We start from the raw sequence: 18,534 nt of genomic DNA, 5'->3' as shown, positions 1-18,534 counted from the left end.
ACACACACACACACACACACACACACACACACACACACACACACACACACACACACACACACACACACACACACACACACACACACACACACACACACACACACACACACACACACACACACACACACACACACACACACACACACACACACACACACACACACACAAACATGGGCAGGTTGTCGATGTTTAGTTGAAGCGGTACATGTACTGTTCATATTCCCCTCCAATTAAAATCCTAGTATATGTTTTGCAGATGGAGATTATTATTTGCACATAAAGTCAGACTATTTATAATTGATCGATTATATGTGCTGTTCTACTCCTGTACCGTGACTGACAGAGAGAGGTTTTAGAACACCCAAACCTCTCTAGGCAAAAACTATGGACAAGCAAGTCTCGTCAGTTTCATTCAAGAATTTTCAGTGTCTGTGTGACGTGATCACGCCTTGATATACCTCATTAACATTATGGGGTCTCAAACAACAGAACGAATTTGTGGCGAGTTTATTATATCCCCAAAACGAGCCCATCAAACACAACGTACGGCAGTTGTTTGTCCCACGAAGAGCGAAACACAGGTCAGGATAACATCTGCAAATGATAATTACATGTACTTTCTCAATGGCCTTCTCGTAGCTTAAGAAAATAACAACCCTTCCATTCCCGCATAAATGATCACGTATTCAAGTGTTTTGCCCGCGTAACTCACATCCTGACTTCGATTTTGCCAACGCACTTCTAATGATTCGAGACTGTCAACCTATACAACCTGAACGACATGGAAAGTATGTATATGTTTCATCTTGACGTACTGTCAACATACGCACACAGCCCATTAACTTTGCTGTTCACCATCACACGTTTTCAATGACGTCATAGTATTGATTTTAGTTGTAATTTTCGACTGAAACTGAATTTGATTGCATACAATGAAACTTCGCTGACTCGACCTTCTTCACCCTCATACCTTTTGTGTCTGTGGTATTTAAGATATGCATTGATAAAGGACAGACATTTCGTTTTGATAGGACACCTTTCTAGACAATACTAGCCCAAAGATTATACTTCAAAGCAGTGCAAAAACAAACGTGTTGTGAAACGTCGCCATTCCTTTCCCATCGCCGAAAAACAATGTTATGGTTATGTGTTATGCGTAGTCAATGACTACGTTTATTTCTCATTTTAACCTACACTTTAAGAGCCGTTGAATGGCGAATGATATTGTGCAGATTAAGGAGTTTTGACAATGTGAAATATATGGACCAATCACAGACCCATTAATTGCTTATACGTCTGAAGAAATCACTAACTGCATGTATAGATAAAAGATGAGGTAACAAAAATGTGCCACTGACAAGAGGAACCAGTGCCTAATTGGCGTTGGACGTTGATTCGGGATGGCAACTAGTGCAAACTAAAATGTAAATCCAGGCGTAAATAGTACAGACACGTACGGAAGCCTGATAGACAACTAAGCAGTGATTAAAAATCGACAAAGGGATGACAAGGATGTACAACATGGTTGGTAATAATTGTTTTCACGTGTACATCTATATCTGTCACCTTCGCAGCTTTCATACACCTGACGAAGGGATAAGAATATACTCAGAGCGTCGTATACCTCGTAGCAAAGAAGCGAACATCCATTCATTTTCGACCATCCACCCCAAAAGGAGCTGGAAAAATACGTCGAAATCTCACAACACGTTTTTTATATTGCTTGAAGTGAAAGTGTCCAAGAATTATTTGAAATAAAACAAAATATGATTATGTAATGGTATTATCGATATACTTCTAAAATTATACAATCTTAAATCATGTCCCCTTTTATATGTATCACTTCTAGACGCCATTGGAAGAGTAAGCAGTGACCAATATCCCGTCGGAAACAAAACTCCAACATCATATACAGTTCAAATCGTTATTCTTTGATACATCTTAATTCATATTAAAATTGTTTTGTATTAAAACAATTGTGCTGTGGATCTTTCCGTCATAATATTTACATTACGGAACCGTTACTACGAGTTGGACTTGAGACAAGCCCAGATGTGTTGTAAAAGTGAGTGAGTGTGTTGTGTTTTATGCTGTATTTAACATTGTTTCAGTGATATCACAGCATGTCAGCTTGACGCAGGAGGAACGACCGTGGTGTCAATGGAGGTTTTAGACTGGGCAGTTCGTATTACTTTTTACCATCAGTCTTTGATTAACATTCAGAAGTTACAATTCAAAATTTAAAAATTCTGAAAACTATGCTGCCTTGACCACATTGGTTGAACACAATTCATTTTCCCCTTTCAATAAGATTTTTAAAACAGCAGCTTCAGTTTATTGGGTAACAACGATACGGTCTATGTACCTCGGATACATGTCCAATACTCTTCAGGGTAGAAATCAAGATAATCTTTTAATGAGCACGTATCAGTGTGCCGCCGTAGCTTGAGGCGCCCCCACCGACGACCACGTGAGTCACGGTGGAGGAGGAATTGAACGAAAAGGTTATCCTGGATCCTTGGGTTAGTCGGGAGACAGTTGTGAGATGGATTGTGCCGTGGTTATGACCAGCCTGGGAGAGTGGGTATCCTGTGCCGAGAACTCCCTCGGGACCGTTCATGTATAAACAGTGATCGTTATGGTGGTTGTACATCATGACGTCAGCCCAGAACAAATACGTTCCAGAAACAGGTGCCCTAAACACGCCTGTCCTTGGGCTATAGGCTTTCCCTATGTTCGTCAAGACTGTATCAAATTTCAGTGTGGTCCAGGCAGTTTTCTCCTGCTTTTGGCTCACCTCGAAGGCAACATCTGCGTCAAGTTCATCTGCAAGAAATTCAGGTTTCGACATTCAGAAACATTTACAGCTTGTAATGCAGTCAATGCGTTTTTGTCAATATTCAAGCAATTTCGAGGGTACCAGAAATGGCTTCACTCATTTTACTGATGTGGGGAATTGAACCCGGGTCATCGGCTTGAGGGGCGAACTCTTTAACAGCTAGGCTACTCCACAGCCTCAATGTTGAAAGTATATTTGATTATTTTCTCATGTGCTATGTTTGGATTTGGTTTGAAACATTTTACTGAAAGCTTCAATTATTCTTTGAAGGTTTCAAGGGTATTGTTGTTCTTTATCAAGTTACGTACAATTTACTCTGATATACTGGGTATATCATGTGTTAGTATCATTAGTATCAGCAAACTAATACGAAAACTAATACCTCTGGCATTAGGCGACAAAGAAAAGGAAACTGAGCATTAGCCTTTCTTTAAAATCCCACAAGGCGTCTGTTTATGTTTTGTTCCGTGACTTATTCTCAAATTTGGTTCCATGAGAAACTGAGGTATACATTTATGAAATACATGACCATTTTGAAACTTGATCGATTCATCGATTTGACGCTTGCTATGAGCACACTGCAACATATATAGATGTTCTGCTTTAACGAAGGTTGTTGCCAGCATTGTTTTAAAAAATCGTTTTGTGTTTTATGCAAGAATGTTTCAATTGTATTTATGTGTAACCGAGATAAAAAAAACAACGAAGAAGTGATGGATAAAATATGGGAGAGGCCATGAATTAATATACCCCTAATTTAACTGTTGGTTTACTTGCACTTTGTTGCTGTTATTATCACATTTCAAGAGTTAGAGGTTGTTTTAATTAATAAAATATTAACCACATGGACAGCTGAGTGTGCGCTTTTCATCCGGAGTTTCTTCTACAACAACTATCACTGAAATACATCCGACTGTGTATTATAATGCCTTTACAGTGGTTGTTCAAGTCATAGAAAATCGACCCTTGAAGATCCGTGTTGGAATATATCATTGGTCTTCAGTAATCAATGCTTGTCGTACGAGGCGTCTAACGGTTAGTGAGGTTCGCTCACACGGTTGTAGCCTGTCTCACAGTCCCTGAACCACATCATTTCTCCTACCTCCAAGTCCTCTTTGCAGTGCTAAAGCCATAAATTACCATACTAGGGACCATGGGGACTTACAGTACCTTTGCTACCTGCTTGGACGCTAGTTGGATTTACATCATCCCTTCAGCCGCCGCTGGAGATTGTATGAAATGCTAGTCAAAATTAAAATAACATGAATACTACGATTAAAAACCTGGTAGACTTAAATTTACATCAAATGTTTTGGGACTTACGTACCCTCTCAGGAGGACAATAATTTACAATGCTTCAACCCCCTTTGAGGGTACCGCCACTATCAATTCTAGTTACTAATCTAAACTACCAGTCATTAAAATATATCTATTTACAGAAACATATTGCTCAAAATTCAACCATGAAATCGATTTCCTTTAAAAATCCAATGCTTAAATGACAACTAACAGTGGTATAAAGGTTCTTGATAGTTTTGACATTGGAATATTTATCCCTTGTGACGTATATATCCAGAGACTAAGCATTAGTTTAACATGGTTGATATATATTCATATACCAGTTGCTTTGATATCTATGTACAGACCTCTGCCATATAGCTGGAATATCGTTAAACAACAATCAACCAACCAAGACGTCCTCAACAATGACACTTTCACTGTCCACTCAAGGAGGGTTACATTACAGTCAGTTGCTAAACAGAGGGCCATTTTGGTACCATGGCCTTCCTTCAAAAGGCACATAAAAGATAGTTCACATGAACGAGTTAGTGATGTCTCGGTATTTCAGAGTATTTATTATAATACCCCAGTGAATACATCAGCTGTGGATAGTCAGGCTCGATCACAGCTGAGTCACCTACGAAAGAAATGTTATGTCCGGAACATTAACACTGACAACCCCCGTAAAACAAATCAGTGTGTTTATCGTGGAAACTGCGGACGCAGGAGATACTTACCATATCCTATATGGAATTTATCTGTAAGGATAGTCTGTTTATTCATTTGTGCTAATGTCCTAATTTCACAATGATGCTGATGCTTTGGTTCATCCTTTCGGAACTGAAGGCTACTCACTGACAAGTCGGGACATATTTTTAGTTGTTTTCTGCAGTGCTTCCTGCTTTGCCTGCACAATGAGCAGCTGATCAGACGTTGTCTGTAGTTTGTCCTCGGTTGCCTTCAACTTGGACTTGACGCTTTCCAGTTCCACCGTGTTAGTCTGGCGGGAAGCAAGCATATGTTAACTTTGGAGGAATCATGGATATATAATAGTCTTCAACATTATTAAAGGACAGCAATTCCAGTAAGACTGTGTGAACTCGAAGGGATTTGACACAGAGAGACCGCAATCCTCAATGACGTTATATTAGAATGTTTCTGTGACAATCCTGCTTGAGTAGTAAGATGCCGAGGGTAATGAAGTAATTCCTTAAAAAAATATTCATCCTGAAAGCGAGATTTATTTCAAATGTGTGATTTTTGTATTTATGTATTTTGTGTAATAATTCATTTTTTCAGATATGTTATTGCTTTTCATACAATGTTTGTGTTAGGGGTGCTAGGTTTCAGGCAAGATGAGCATGCTTGTATGAGCTGACTAAGGACGTGGTCGAGAGGTTCAGTGTGTCCTTTGGCCATGATGTCAGCCCTTGATTTGCTTGGCCGGTTACTCACAGATCACTCTCATCTAACCCCCTAGATAATGGCTGGCTTCAGAGTAAGACATCATTCATTTTCGCACTTTACTCACAGTCTCTGTTAGTTCAAGTTTCTTCTGTCTGTACACACGTAAATCACTAGTCATCTCACGAAAGTTCAATATATCATTGCATTCATATTACACAGGTGTATGTGGCTACTCGTGTATCTTACCACCAGCTGTAAATCACAGCGGTATGCTGATATTAAACTGATCACCACTGCTGTGATTATAGTCACAGGTGCCAGTAGTTTTGCGACGTTTCAGAGCAAGTGATACACAGATGGATCGATTATATAGCCCTGAATTCCCAAATCTGTGTATGATGTTTTAGAAATCTTAATAAGGCGGTTATGATAGAATGGTGATAAACCTATTGTGTTGGAATATCAGAGGTACATAACGAAATTATAATAGCTCTAAATTTAATTTAAAACCAAACGCGTAGCACAGTGTTGGAAGATCAGAGGTATACAACGTGGCTATATACCTCTGAAGGACTTTGATTAACCAATCACAATCCAGTATTTACTGATGTCTTGATACAATAAGGTCTATACCTCACTTATATGGAGTTGCGTAATAGTGAAATCATTTGATTGGGACATTATATGATGTTAATGAGGTGAATTCACGAAAGCATGAGATACCGTCTGTAACAAGTCAGCCAAATAAACAGGGAGGACGAACCTCGACAATGACCCCCGTCCTGGAGGGCCTGTCAGCAACATCAGAACTGATCCAGAGACTCCACGATATCATGAAGCACGACCGGCGAATGGATGGACGTCTTAATGCTATTTCAATATGCATTTACAAAGAGAGAGTACATTTCATTATCACAGACAAACTTTGGAATTGGAAAAAATACCAGCTCGTTAGTTTTCAAAGACTCTGACATTTGAACAAAATATCCTTCACAACATGTCCTGTCAACATGAAACTGATTCTTGCAACGATTTGTGACTATGGGTGGAACCTGTGCTCATCACATCCAGCCGGAGTCTAACTGGGACATCGCCATACTGTGAGCAGGTGTCAGCCTGATGTGTATACCCGCAGTGTTATCTTTCAATGACTTTTGCACCACATGACATAAATATATGATATTCACTAATTTTCCTTCCTGAAACCCTTCAAGCTAGAATATGATGTCATGCTACAACGGGTCAAGTCATAATCTCCCATGAGCAATTTTCTTACATGCCACTGTCGGTAAATAAACTAGTTTGAACCAGTTGCTACAAGGTTAAGGGTTGCTTCACTGGCTGTCATCAGCTGAAACATCGAGGCTGACTGCCAGATCCGTCCGGTTTGGTTCTGACTGGGTTCGATGACGATCCACAGACTTCCTGTTGCTAAGAAACGTAAACTAAGGGATAAACAAACACAAATTGTGTATTTACCTGAAACTGGGATTGCAGCGATGTCATAGCTGTTTCTAAAGTGGACACATGGCTAACTAAACTATTCACATCAACCTGTCCATTTGGTTTGGTGAGCGGCATTATTAAGCCTGATGCAATAGAAAATAGAACAGCCAAACATAACAGCATGGCTCCAGTTGTCACACGTGCTAGCTTGGATTCACACAAGTGTCGGAGACGCACATGGAAGTAGTTGTATGTTGGTTGATAACGTTTCTTATCTCTGAAATGTCTGGCATCTAGATTAGGAGCGGCTCCATTGTGTGCTAGTTCATATCCTTCATAGATGAATTGCGCAATTGTTCATCATTTGCAATGTTGGTTTTATTAGGGCATGTTTTCAATTAAACCGTATCATATATATTGTTGGATCGATTAATAGTGAGTTAGTGAGTGAGTTTGGTTTTACGCCGCTTTTAGCAGTATTCCAGCAATATCACGGCGGGGGACACCAGACAATGGGCCTCACACATTTTACCCATGTGGGGAATCGAACCCGGGTCTTCGGCGTGACGAGCGAACGCTTTAACCACTAGGCTACCCCACCGCCCCGGATCGATTGATAGCTTTGCAGTGAAAGAATACTCTGATCAGATATTGGTTCTGCCATTTTAGAATTGAATATAAAGAAATAAAACTCGGGATAAACTTATGGGAGAGGAGCATTTATATTAATGCTTTATAAAGGTAAAAAAAGGTGACTGTGATAATTGGAAGGTTTTTGTATAAAGATGATGGTCTGATGGGTATTAGAGTATATATATATTATAAATCTAACAAGTCGGTCAGTACGATCTTGTTGTAGTTAATGTACACGCATGTCAACGAAACTGTATAACGATAATATAACGCATCAATATAGCGTATGACTAATGCGTTGATGATGATTATATAAATTTCAGGCACCCGTGAACGGCCACCTCCTCGTGGTGGGTGCTGGGTAACGCAAAGAGCCGTTCAAACCCCCGTGTGGACCCGGGTCAACTAGGTCCATAGCACCCCATTGCTGGTTGCAAGGAGCAACCGAATTGGGCAATCTGTTTGCCGTGGGTTGCGTCCCGTGTCGGTGGAGGACGGTAGTCTGGTGGTTGAGGGCAGTAGGAGCCTGAACCGTGTTCCTGTTGCTCAACACACCACTTCGACCCTTACTTCACCTAGACGGGTGGTAGAATCGGCCCGATTCTATCAATCGGCTGGTCACGCCAAGCCCTGTGTATGGACTTGTACGTCACTCATGTACGTTAAACATGTACGTTTAATTTGAAAATGTTTTACATTTGGACTCGGTACATTTATACATATCAGATGTCAATGATTTGCAATGTGATGTTTTGCTCTTTGCCTAGAGTCTTATGCCAGAAGGCGGTGGCTCATGGGCCAATCTGGTGGATTAGCTATTTATAACTTTTCTGCTGGAGTATATCATCCGAGTATCCTTGGTGCTGCAAGTTGGAGACCCACTTGTTTTTAGCATTGTCCTTGTGATACTCCGTGGTGGGTGGGGAGCTCGGATGATGAACCTTAAAACACTAACTATGGCTTCCGAAACCCCTATGACCAAGAAAAAACGTCCTCTTGACATGGATCCTGATGTTAATGATCAAAGACCGTCCACATCTATTGACTATTGGCCACGTTTTATAGTACTTGAGACTGTTGACAAGACTCCCTTGAAGCTGAACCCTTTTGCTGTTTCAAAAGGCGTACAAGGCATAGCAGGAGATGTTAAAAATGTTAGACGTTTGCGTACAGGTTCACTTCTTATTGAATGTAGTAAGAGACAACAGGCAAATAACCTCCTGTCAACTAAATCTTTTGTTGGCATTCCCGTATCAGTCTCTGCCCACCGAACGCTTAACACCAGCAAAGGCATAGTGAGAGACCGAGACCGCCTTTTTGCTGATATGCTGGAAATTGATATTGCCTCAGAGATGAAGGAACAAGGTGTGTTGTATGTGAAACGTTTCACTACCCGTAAACACAATGAGATCCAACAAACAAACACCTATTTGTTCTCTTTTTCTTCTCCGACTGCTCCCACATCAATAAAGGCTGGTTACTGTCAACTCAAAGTGGAAACGTACATTCCAAATCCATTGAGATGCTTCAAGTGCCAAAAGTATGGGCATGGCGTAAATACCTGTACATTGTCTGTTGTGTGCGCTCACTGTGGTGAGAAAACACACACAACAGAAGATTGTGACAGTGATTTTAAGAAATGTACCAACTGCTCAGGTGACCATTCATCTTCATCGAAACAGTGTCCAATCTGGAGAGAGCAAATGGAAATAAACAGAATAAAGTATACCCAAAACATCTCTTTTTCTGAAGCAAAAAAACTGGTGAAGAGATCTGATCTTCCAGAAAGTTATGCTACAGTAGCAAACGCATCATCTGTGCGCAGCTCTAAAATAACAAAGTCATCTACAAGCTGCCAAACTACCTTGACTTGGGTCAACAGTGACTCTCCACAACTTCTATACCCAGCTATGTCATCACAGACTGAAGAATCACTTCCTGGAACATCAAAGTCTTCTTCTGATCATAAATCATCTTCGCAGTCACGCACTGAGTCTCAATCTACAACTGATAGACAACAAACTGCTAAAGGTAAATCTAAGCCTAAACCTGATGTTTCAAAACAACAAAGTGGCAGAGCTCCTAAGGGGTCACAAAATAAAGTTCAATTGTTTAATAAATACGGGTCTCTTGAAGACATGGACGTTTCTGAAAACGTCCATTCTAGGGCACATAGCTTGTCGCCCTCCAAAAGAGTGCGGGGTAGATCCCCAATAAATCCCCCCAAAAGATAGTTTATTCCACTAATATTGTACAGTGGAACTGCAGAGGATTGAGGACTAATTTACATGAATTACAGCTATTAGTCCAAGATTTCACACCTTCAGCGATATGTCTCCAAGAGACATATTTAAAGCAAACAGATACATTTGACCTTCGTCATTTTAATGCATATCATTCTTTTTCACCTCCGGGTGATAGAGCTACTGGCGGATCATCCGTTTTAGTCAAACAAAACGTTATTCAAAGCCCTGTTTCACTTAATACTAATATGCAGGCTGTTGCAGTGAGAATTACCTTACACGTAGCGTTTACGCTATGCTCTCTTTATATTTCGCCGTCTTCGACGTTCACTAAAACTGATCTCCAAACTCTATATGACCAACTCCCGAAGCCCTGTATTATAATGGGAGATTTAAATGGGCACAACCCACTCTGGGGTAGTGTAAATACAAACACTAGAGGTAAATTGTTGGAGGACTTTTGTTCTGACAATGACTTATGTATTTATAATGATGGTTCCAACACATATTTACACCCTGGCACAGGGACGTATTCTGCTCTCGACTTGTCATTGACAAATTCCGAACTATTAAATGAATTCGAATGGTCAGTCCACGATGACCTGTGTGGAAGTGACCATTTTCCTACTATATTAAAAGCTGTAACTCCATCTGATGTTCCTCCATCATCAAGGCGGAATTTTAAAAAGGCTAACTGGGCTTTATATGAAACACTGTGTGCTGAAAAATTTAAACCTGAACGTTTTATTGACGTTTCTGATACTATCAAATCTTTTTCTGATGAACTGAATTCCATAGCTGATGAGTGTATACCAAAGTCCTCTGCAGTTCCACACATAAGAAAACCATGGTTCAACGATGAGTGCAAACAAGCTAGGAAGGCAAGGAAAAAAGCAGAACATTATTTCCGTCGCCATCCTATGGTGCATAATTTAAATAAATTTAAGATTTTAAATGCTAAAGCACGGCGTACTTTTAAACAGAACAAACGCCAATCTTGGCAAAATTATGTATCCAAAATAAATTCTCGGACACCCATGTCCAAGGTATGGAACATGGTCCAGAAAATCAAAGGTAAAGGTACTAAATCTACTGTCCATCATCTTAAACATGGAGATCAATTGCTTACTGATAAATCAGATATTGCTAATAAACTGGGTGAAACCCTTGCTAAACACTCTTCCTCTTCAAATTATGTACCTAAATTTCAGCAATATCAAAAACAACAAGAAAAGAAAACTGTTAATTTCAATTCTGATAATGGGGAAGATTATAATGAAACGTTTTCTATTCATGAACTCCATACTGCTCTTGATCAAGCTCATGACACTGCTACAGGAGCTGATAACATACATTATCAACTCCTGAAGCACTTACCAGAATCCTGCCTAGAAACGCTTCTCAATATTTTTGATGATATTTGGACATCGGGTAACTTTCCTCCGTCATGGCGTGACGCCATAGTAATACCAATACCTAAACCTGGACGTGATCATACGGATCCGTCCAATTATCGACCTATTTCACTAACTAGCTGTGTTTGCAAGACCATGGAACGCATGATAAATAATCGACTTGTTTGGTACTTGGAAACAAATAATCTTATCACAGATATACAGTGTGGTTTCCGTAAAAACAGAAGTACTGTCGATCACTTAGTGCGACTGGAGTCATTTGTTAAAAACGCACTAATTAATAAACAACATGCTGTGTCTATCTTTTTTGATCTTGAAAAAGCATATGACACAACCTGGAAACATGGTATTTTGAGGGATTTACATGACTTTGGTTTGCGAGGTCGTTTGCCTCAATTTATTGCCAACTTTTTAAATGACAGACAATTCCAGGTCCGTGTGGGTTCTACCCTGTCTGATCATTACAATCAGGATCAGGGTGTTCCACAAGGCAGTATTTTATCTGTCACTCTTTTTAGCATCAAGATCAACAGTTTGTCAAAAGTTTTAAACGATTCAATTGATGGATCGCTTTTCGTGGATGATTTTAATATTTCTTGCCGAGGTAAAAATATGCATACTATTGAACGGCAACTGCAGTTGTGTTTAAACAAAATAAATAAATGGTGTCTTGAAAACGGCTTTAAATTTTCTAAATCGAAAACTAATTGTATACATTTTTGCAGAACATATAAGCCACATAAGGACCCTGAACTGTCTCTAGATGGCACTCCCATCAAAGTTGTAAAGGAGGCCAAGTTCTTGGGATTAATTTTTGACTCGCATTTAACGTTCCTACCACATATCAAATCCCTCAAAACTAAATGCCGGAAGGCACTTGACTTGTTGAAAGTCGTTTCAAATTCTAAATGGGGAGGGGACCAAACTACCCTCCTGCAACTTTATCGATCACTGATCCGGTCAAAACTCGATTATGGCTCCATTGTATATGGTGGAGCCTGTAAAGGGAACCTGAAACTTTTAGATTCTGTTCACCATCAAGGTCTAAGACTTTGTCTTGGCTCCTTTCGAACTTCACCTGTTGACAGCATGTACGTTGAGGCCGATGAGCCATCTCTTGAACAGCGACGTATAAAATTAGCTTTACAGTATGTAACAAAATTATATTCCAGTGAGTCAAACCCTGCATATAACTGTGTTTTCAGTCTTCTGTGTGAGGACTTATACAATAAAAAATCTTCGCTTGTACCGCCTCTTGGTTTAAGAATTAAACCATTTCTTGCTGCTGCCGGCATTGAGCTGGAAAATATAGCTCCTTCCCGTCTTCTTTCTTCTCCTCCTTGGCAGTTGGTTAGGCCCCAAGTGGACCTAACATTGACCGCATTTAAAAAATCGGAAACTAATGAATTACAGTATAAACAAGAATATAATCAATTGAAACATAAATATAGCAGTTATAAATCCTTATTTACAGATGGGTCCAAGGACGGTGGCGCAGTAGCTTGTGCCACTGTCATTGGATCCAGAACAATATCTTCTAGATTACCAGACAACAGTTCTATTTTTACCGCTGAGGCTAACGCCATATTAACAGCTCTTAAATATATTCAAAGACGCCATAAACATAAACAATATATAATCTATTCCGACTCTCTTTCTTGCCTTCAGGCGATTAAAAATCTTTCTTGTAAACATCCACTTTTAATTGAAATTATTGAATTATATAATGATCTTGCTACTGGCCAATACGACATCGTCTTCTGTTGGTTACCCAGCCATGTAGGCATTTCAGGGAACACAATGGCCGATTTTGTTGCCAAGGCAGCACTCAACAAATCTGTGACACCACTTCTTCTTCCATACTCAGATTACAAAGCGAATATTAGAACTTATATACGTGATCTGATGCAAAGGAAGTGGGACACCCAAGTAGGTATAAATAAATTACATGAAATAAAACCGTATATTGGTTACACCTACTTGAGCTGTCAGTCCAGATTTGAAGAGGTCGTTATGCGACGATGTCGTATTGGTCACACCAGATATACGCATAAATACCTTTTGAAAGGTGAGGATCCTCCGTTTTGTATCCCTTGTGATGAAAGAATCACTGTCAAGCATGTCTTGCTTGACTGCGTGGAGTATTCCATCACAAGGGATACCTATTTTAAATCACGTAGTATGAAGGACCTTTTTACTAATATCAGTTCTCATTTAATTATTGGATTTTTAAAAGAATTAGATTTATTAAATGAATTGTAAATAGATAATTTTTATTATCGGAAGTTTAAATTGGTAACTGTGCTTGTTGGTGGCTGTATCCTCAAAGGGGGTTGAAGTATTGTAAAACTATTGTCCTCCTGAGAGGGTACGTAAGTCCACAAACATTTAAAGTAAATTCAAACTTTCCATGTTTTTAATCGTAGAATAAATGTCTTTTTACTGAATGGCTAGATTTCCCGAACTGCTGACTCCTGAGGGGATGGTGTAAATCCAGCTAGGGTCCATGCAGGTAGCCAAGGTACTGTAAGTCCCCATGGTCCCTAGTATGGTGATCTACCTTCAGTTGTTAGCAATCTATAGCCCATTTTTATCGTGTATTGTCCTCTATAGATAAATTGTTTTAGGTATAGTTACTAGTTTTATACTCTACTCTGTGATATTCTAGTTGTTTTACTGTCCTTCGTTGACAGGTTTTATAATAGGCATATAGTTCATTTCAGAATTAAATGTTCTCGTCACGATATGGCTGAGATACTGCCGATGTGACGTTAAATGTTAACTCACTCACTCACTATAAATTTCATCTTAAACACTTGCCACTCATTATGACATATCAACGAGTGAACAGCCATAGAGAATATTGGTTTACAGCCCCTAAATGTTTCTGTGGCTTAATCAATAGGTATTACAATGAGAATTAAACTTGCTCAAATGCAAAATGTAATGTCATTTCAAGGAACAAGTCCGTGAATTGCCATGCTTTTTCACTCCAGCTGGAGGTATTCCTTTCATAAAAGCAGGTTATAAGGAGAAATAGTAAACTAACGAGGTATTTGGATTATGTGCTACTAAATATATAGAATATACCATGCATTATGTAGAAATAAATTTGTTACCTAGAACTGGTATCAGCCTCAAGAATGCACCTACATATTTGTCAATCATTTTGACACATGTTTTTCTGAAACAGTGAAAAAAAACCCACATCATATTATTCATTCTTTAAGTGGCATTTTTAGAAGTTTGGAAATACAATATTGACAAACTTTATGGAGTTTAACTTCTTTCCAGTTCGTACTACATTTCGATACATGTGCTTGTATCGTTGTCAAGCAGGAATTACTAGTCTTGAATCTGTGTCGAATGAGCATCGAAACGCCAAGCACTCTCGAATTAAAAGAAGTTGCCAACAATATAGATTGTCAATACCATATTTTTCATAGTTTCAGTACGTTATCATTAACAATAGACATGGGTCTTATGCAGTTATGAATATAATTAACAATTTGAATACTTTGATCACCAATGAAGAAACGCAAAATGACCGAAAGCTACAGCAGAATATTCAGAGGAATAAAGACGGAAGAATATGCTCATTGTGTAGTGCATATAGCTATGAATGTGGCCCTTTCATGATTCAGGCATACTATGTGGAAGAAATAAAGTAAGTGTCTACGTTATATACATTTGAGGACATCATATATATGTACGTGTATGTATGTGTGTATGTATGTATATATAATACATATATAACACAATGTACATTGCTATTTTATTTATAACAACAGCCATAAATTCTGATGCACACTTACCTATGAATGTTCACAGAGCATGAGAGGCTTGTTCCAGTACATCATGTTTATGTACTGGTGGATCTCTTCAGCGTATTTTACAACCGATAATATCCCAAACACCATGCCCTACAAGGTATAGAGTTTCTACAGCCTTTTGACGTGAGAGTTGAGTTTGGTTTTACGTCACACCGGCATTATCCCAGCCATATATTGACCAGATCAAGTTTGCATCCATTACCATTTTAAGTGCATGTCATTTCACCACTATTTGAAAACAGAAGATGTCATAGCATCAAATACAAAAGCAAGCAATTCATGAGCTTGACATGAGAACTCACCATACTCTTGTGTACGATGTCGCCAAACATTGCCGTCCACGAAGATTAGCTTTTGCGTTCAAAGGATGGTCATGGTCATGGTACAACACTGTTTAGGATATCAGTGATGACCGGTGTCTATTCAGATTCAAGCTCATCGTCATAAAGTTAGGTTTACTATGAGAGGCGTGCCACCAGTGAACCTCATATATATTCATATTGTTCATATGCATTTTTTACAAAAGCAACGCAAACAGTGGACACTTCCCAACGACCTCAATTACAAGCACCTATAAGGCCGTTTGGCTCCGTATCCGATCAATTTCGAACCCTTGTCTTGAACAAACAACAGCGCGCAACCAGCTCTGCTTTTAAAACACAGCATAACATGGAAGGATGGTTATGAGGGCAGCTCTGTAACTCCTAGGGGTTGTCACTAGTGATGGACCTGAACGCTGACAATCCTTAACCTACAATGTGCTGACGTTTTCAATGACAATTATATCTTCCAATAGTCCTAAATGACAGGTAACCTATCTGCATACCAATAACTTGCAACTCTGAGAAGTTGTCAGATGAAGACCCCCCACCCCTCCACCCCCCCATGTTTGCTCATCAAAAACGAAGTCACTTGATTTTGATAGCTTATCGAATTGTAAAAGGTTTACTGAAACTTGATATTTTCTTAATGACAGGTACTCTTACTGGACGTCATAGTCTGGTTTGACTGTGAATAAAAAATATCTATAATATATCTGTAATATAAAATATCTAAAATCAGTTAAAAAGAATTAAAAACTAAGATATGAACTAATATTATATAAATATAGATAGCTATATGTAACTAAAAGAGTGGCGATGCTATTTAACTTGTATATGCATTGAAATCAGATGTGTCTAAGACATGCTCTTTACATGTGTCCTAGATACGTGTCATTATTTCAGTGTCATTAAAATCTACACCTAGAAATAGCTGTATCTGATTTTTAAACACGATTCGTGATAGTCTTCGCAAAACGTGTACAGAAAGGAATGCAGATAACAAACCGATGACATGAGAAATTATGAAACCTGTGAAAGACAGGTGCTGCCGGAATGCCATAACCTTTTGTGAAACTATGATGCGTTGTCTTCTATTTTAACCTAAATGGTTATGAAAGTTAAACATATGCTGGCAATAATTTCCATTCTGTTTCAAACATTACATTAAGCGTAGCAAAGCATTTCACATAATCCGAGTGGGTTAAGTTCATAGTTTAAGAACTCAGAAACAGCTGGAGTCATGCTGCTCGTTGTTGCGTCAACCTAAGCGGTATATCTTCGGTTCTTTTGTACCAAGTGCACTAAGTTCACGTGAACGTAACTTTCATTCTTATGTACTTGATTCATATTTTCATGATCTAAAGCTTTGTAAAAAATTTCATGGATAATTGAAACTATATATGATGACGATATGAATTTACGGATTTATCAATTTTTGTGAGCTTGCCTGGACACCTCTTCAAGACCGTTGTTAATGGACAATGGTAAATAACTCGATAACTCAAATAACTTTCAAAAATAGTTTGAGTTTGAAAATAACACAAAATGAACGAAGGAATACAAATAATCCATCTTCAGTTCAATTAAAGATTGCTTCTTCGCATTTTCAGGAAAAGAATGCCTTGGGTGTTTTGAATTTTATGCATGGAAGAAACAGACTGTGATCCTGACAAATCACAGTTTCCTCCACTTCTGAGTGTAAGTCTCTCACGGTCACGCTGACATAATGCTGTAATGATTTAGTGATAAAAGCCATCATTGTCTGAAAGAAAAAGAAACACAAAAGCAAAACAAATATATATAGAAAACTGTAATAGATGTGTTTCATAACATAGTGTCTTTTAATGTCTTGAACCAAACATTATTTTTCCGTAGAAGGAGCGGCGATGAAACCTTGAGGTTAAACGTTCGGTCATGGGTATAATGGGTACAATGGGTATAATGGGTACAATGGGTATAATGGGTACAATGGATATAATGGGTACAATGGGTATAATGGGTACAATGGGTATAATGGATACAATGGATATAACGGGTACAATGGGTATAATGGGTACAATGGGTATAATGGGTACAATGGATATAATGGGTACAATGGATATAATGGGTACAATGGGTATAATGGGTACAATGGGTATAATGGATACAATGGGTATAATGGGTACACTGGGTATAATGGGTACAATGGGTATAATGGATACAATGGATATAACGGGTACAATGGGTATAACGGGTACAATGGGTATAATGGGTACAATGGATATAATGGGTACAATGGATATAATGGATACAATGGGTATAATGGGTACAATGGGTATAATGGGTACAATGGGTATAATGGATACAATGGGTATAATGGGTACAATGGGTATAATGGGTACAATGGATATAATGGGTACAATGGGTATAATGGATACAATGGGTATAATGGGTACAATGGGTATAATGGGTACAATGGGTATAATGGGTACAATGTGTGAAGCCCATTCCTGGTGTCGCGATGTTGCTGGAACATTGCTAAAAGCGACGTAAAACCATACTCACCGTAATCTATATCTCACAATGTTACCTGATAAAGAGACAAGTGAGCGAGGGCATACCTCTTGTGAAAACGCTTGATAACTGTTCAATACTTGTCACACCGGGTATCTTCCCCACAATCATGACGCTTTACCCGCTTAAGAAGGAGACTATATCACTACCGCCCACAACTGTGGATTCAATATTTTGGTAATGTATTTTGCTTCATTCATGAGTCTGTAATATGTCTTTCCATCGCTGTTCTTGTCTTACACAACTTTTCATAGACATAGATTCTCATAAGAGGTTTGATTGTGTGATTGTGCATATGTGCATGTGTGCATAATTATGTACTAGTATATATCATTCTTTACTGTTAAAACCCTTTTCTTTTACTAAGAAACAAGTATATCCTGACGAAGTTTACTATTTATCAGTTTGTATTGCATTCACATGCCAATCTTAATATGTTTGCGTGTGTGCATGTGTGAGCATGTGTGAGCATGTGTGAGCATGTGTGTATGTTGTGTTTGTACCGTCTCTTAATCAGATATATATGGTGTTGGCATATTCCTACTGCTATGTTTCATGTTT

General features: G+C 38.8%; 1 protein-coding gene across 1 annotated transcript; it reads right to left on the bottom strand.

The window, feature by feature from the left end:
* Nucleotides 1–2,314: 2,314 nt before the first annotated feature.
* On the bottom strand, nt 2,315–7,191 carry LOC137299115 (multimerin-2-like). The gene is made up of 3 exons (XM_067831616.1): nt 7,007–7,191; nt 4,976–5,120; nt 2,315–2,826 (listed from the first exon to the last, which is right to left on the bottom strand). The coding sequence occupies exons 1-3, from the start codon at nt 7,154–7,156 to the stop codon at nt 2,414–2,416; spliced, it is 708 nt and encodes a 235-aa protein (XP_067687717.1). The 5' UTR covers nt 7,157–7,191; the 3' UTR covers nt 2,315–2,413.
* Nucleotides 7,192–18,534: the final 11,343 nt, after the last annotated feature.

The sequence above is a fragment of the Haliotis asinina genome, chromosome 10 (genome assembly GCF_037392515.1).
Source record: "Haliotis asinina isolate JCU_RB_2024 chromosome 10, JCU_Hal_asi_v2, whole genome shotgun sequence".
NCBI lineage: Eukaryota > Metazoa > Mollusca > Gastropoda > Lepetellida > Haliotidae > Haliotis > Haliotis asinina.
Note: the sequence above shows the minus strand (reverse complement) of the source record. Positions and strands in the feature narration are given on the sequence as shown.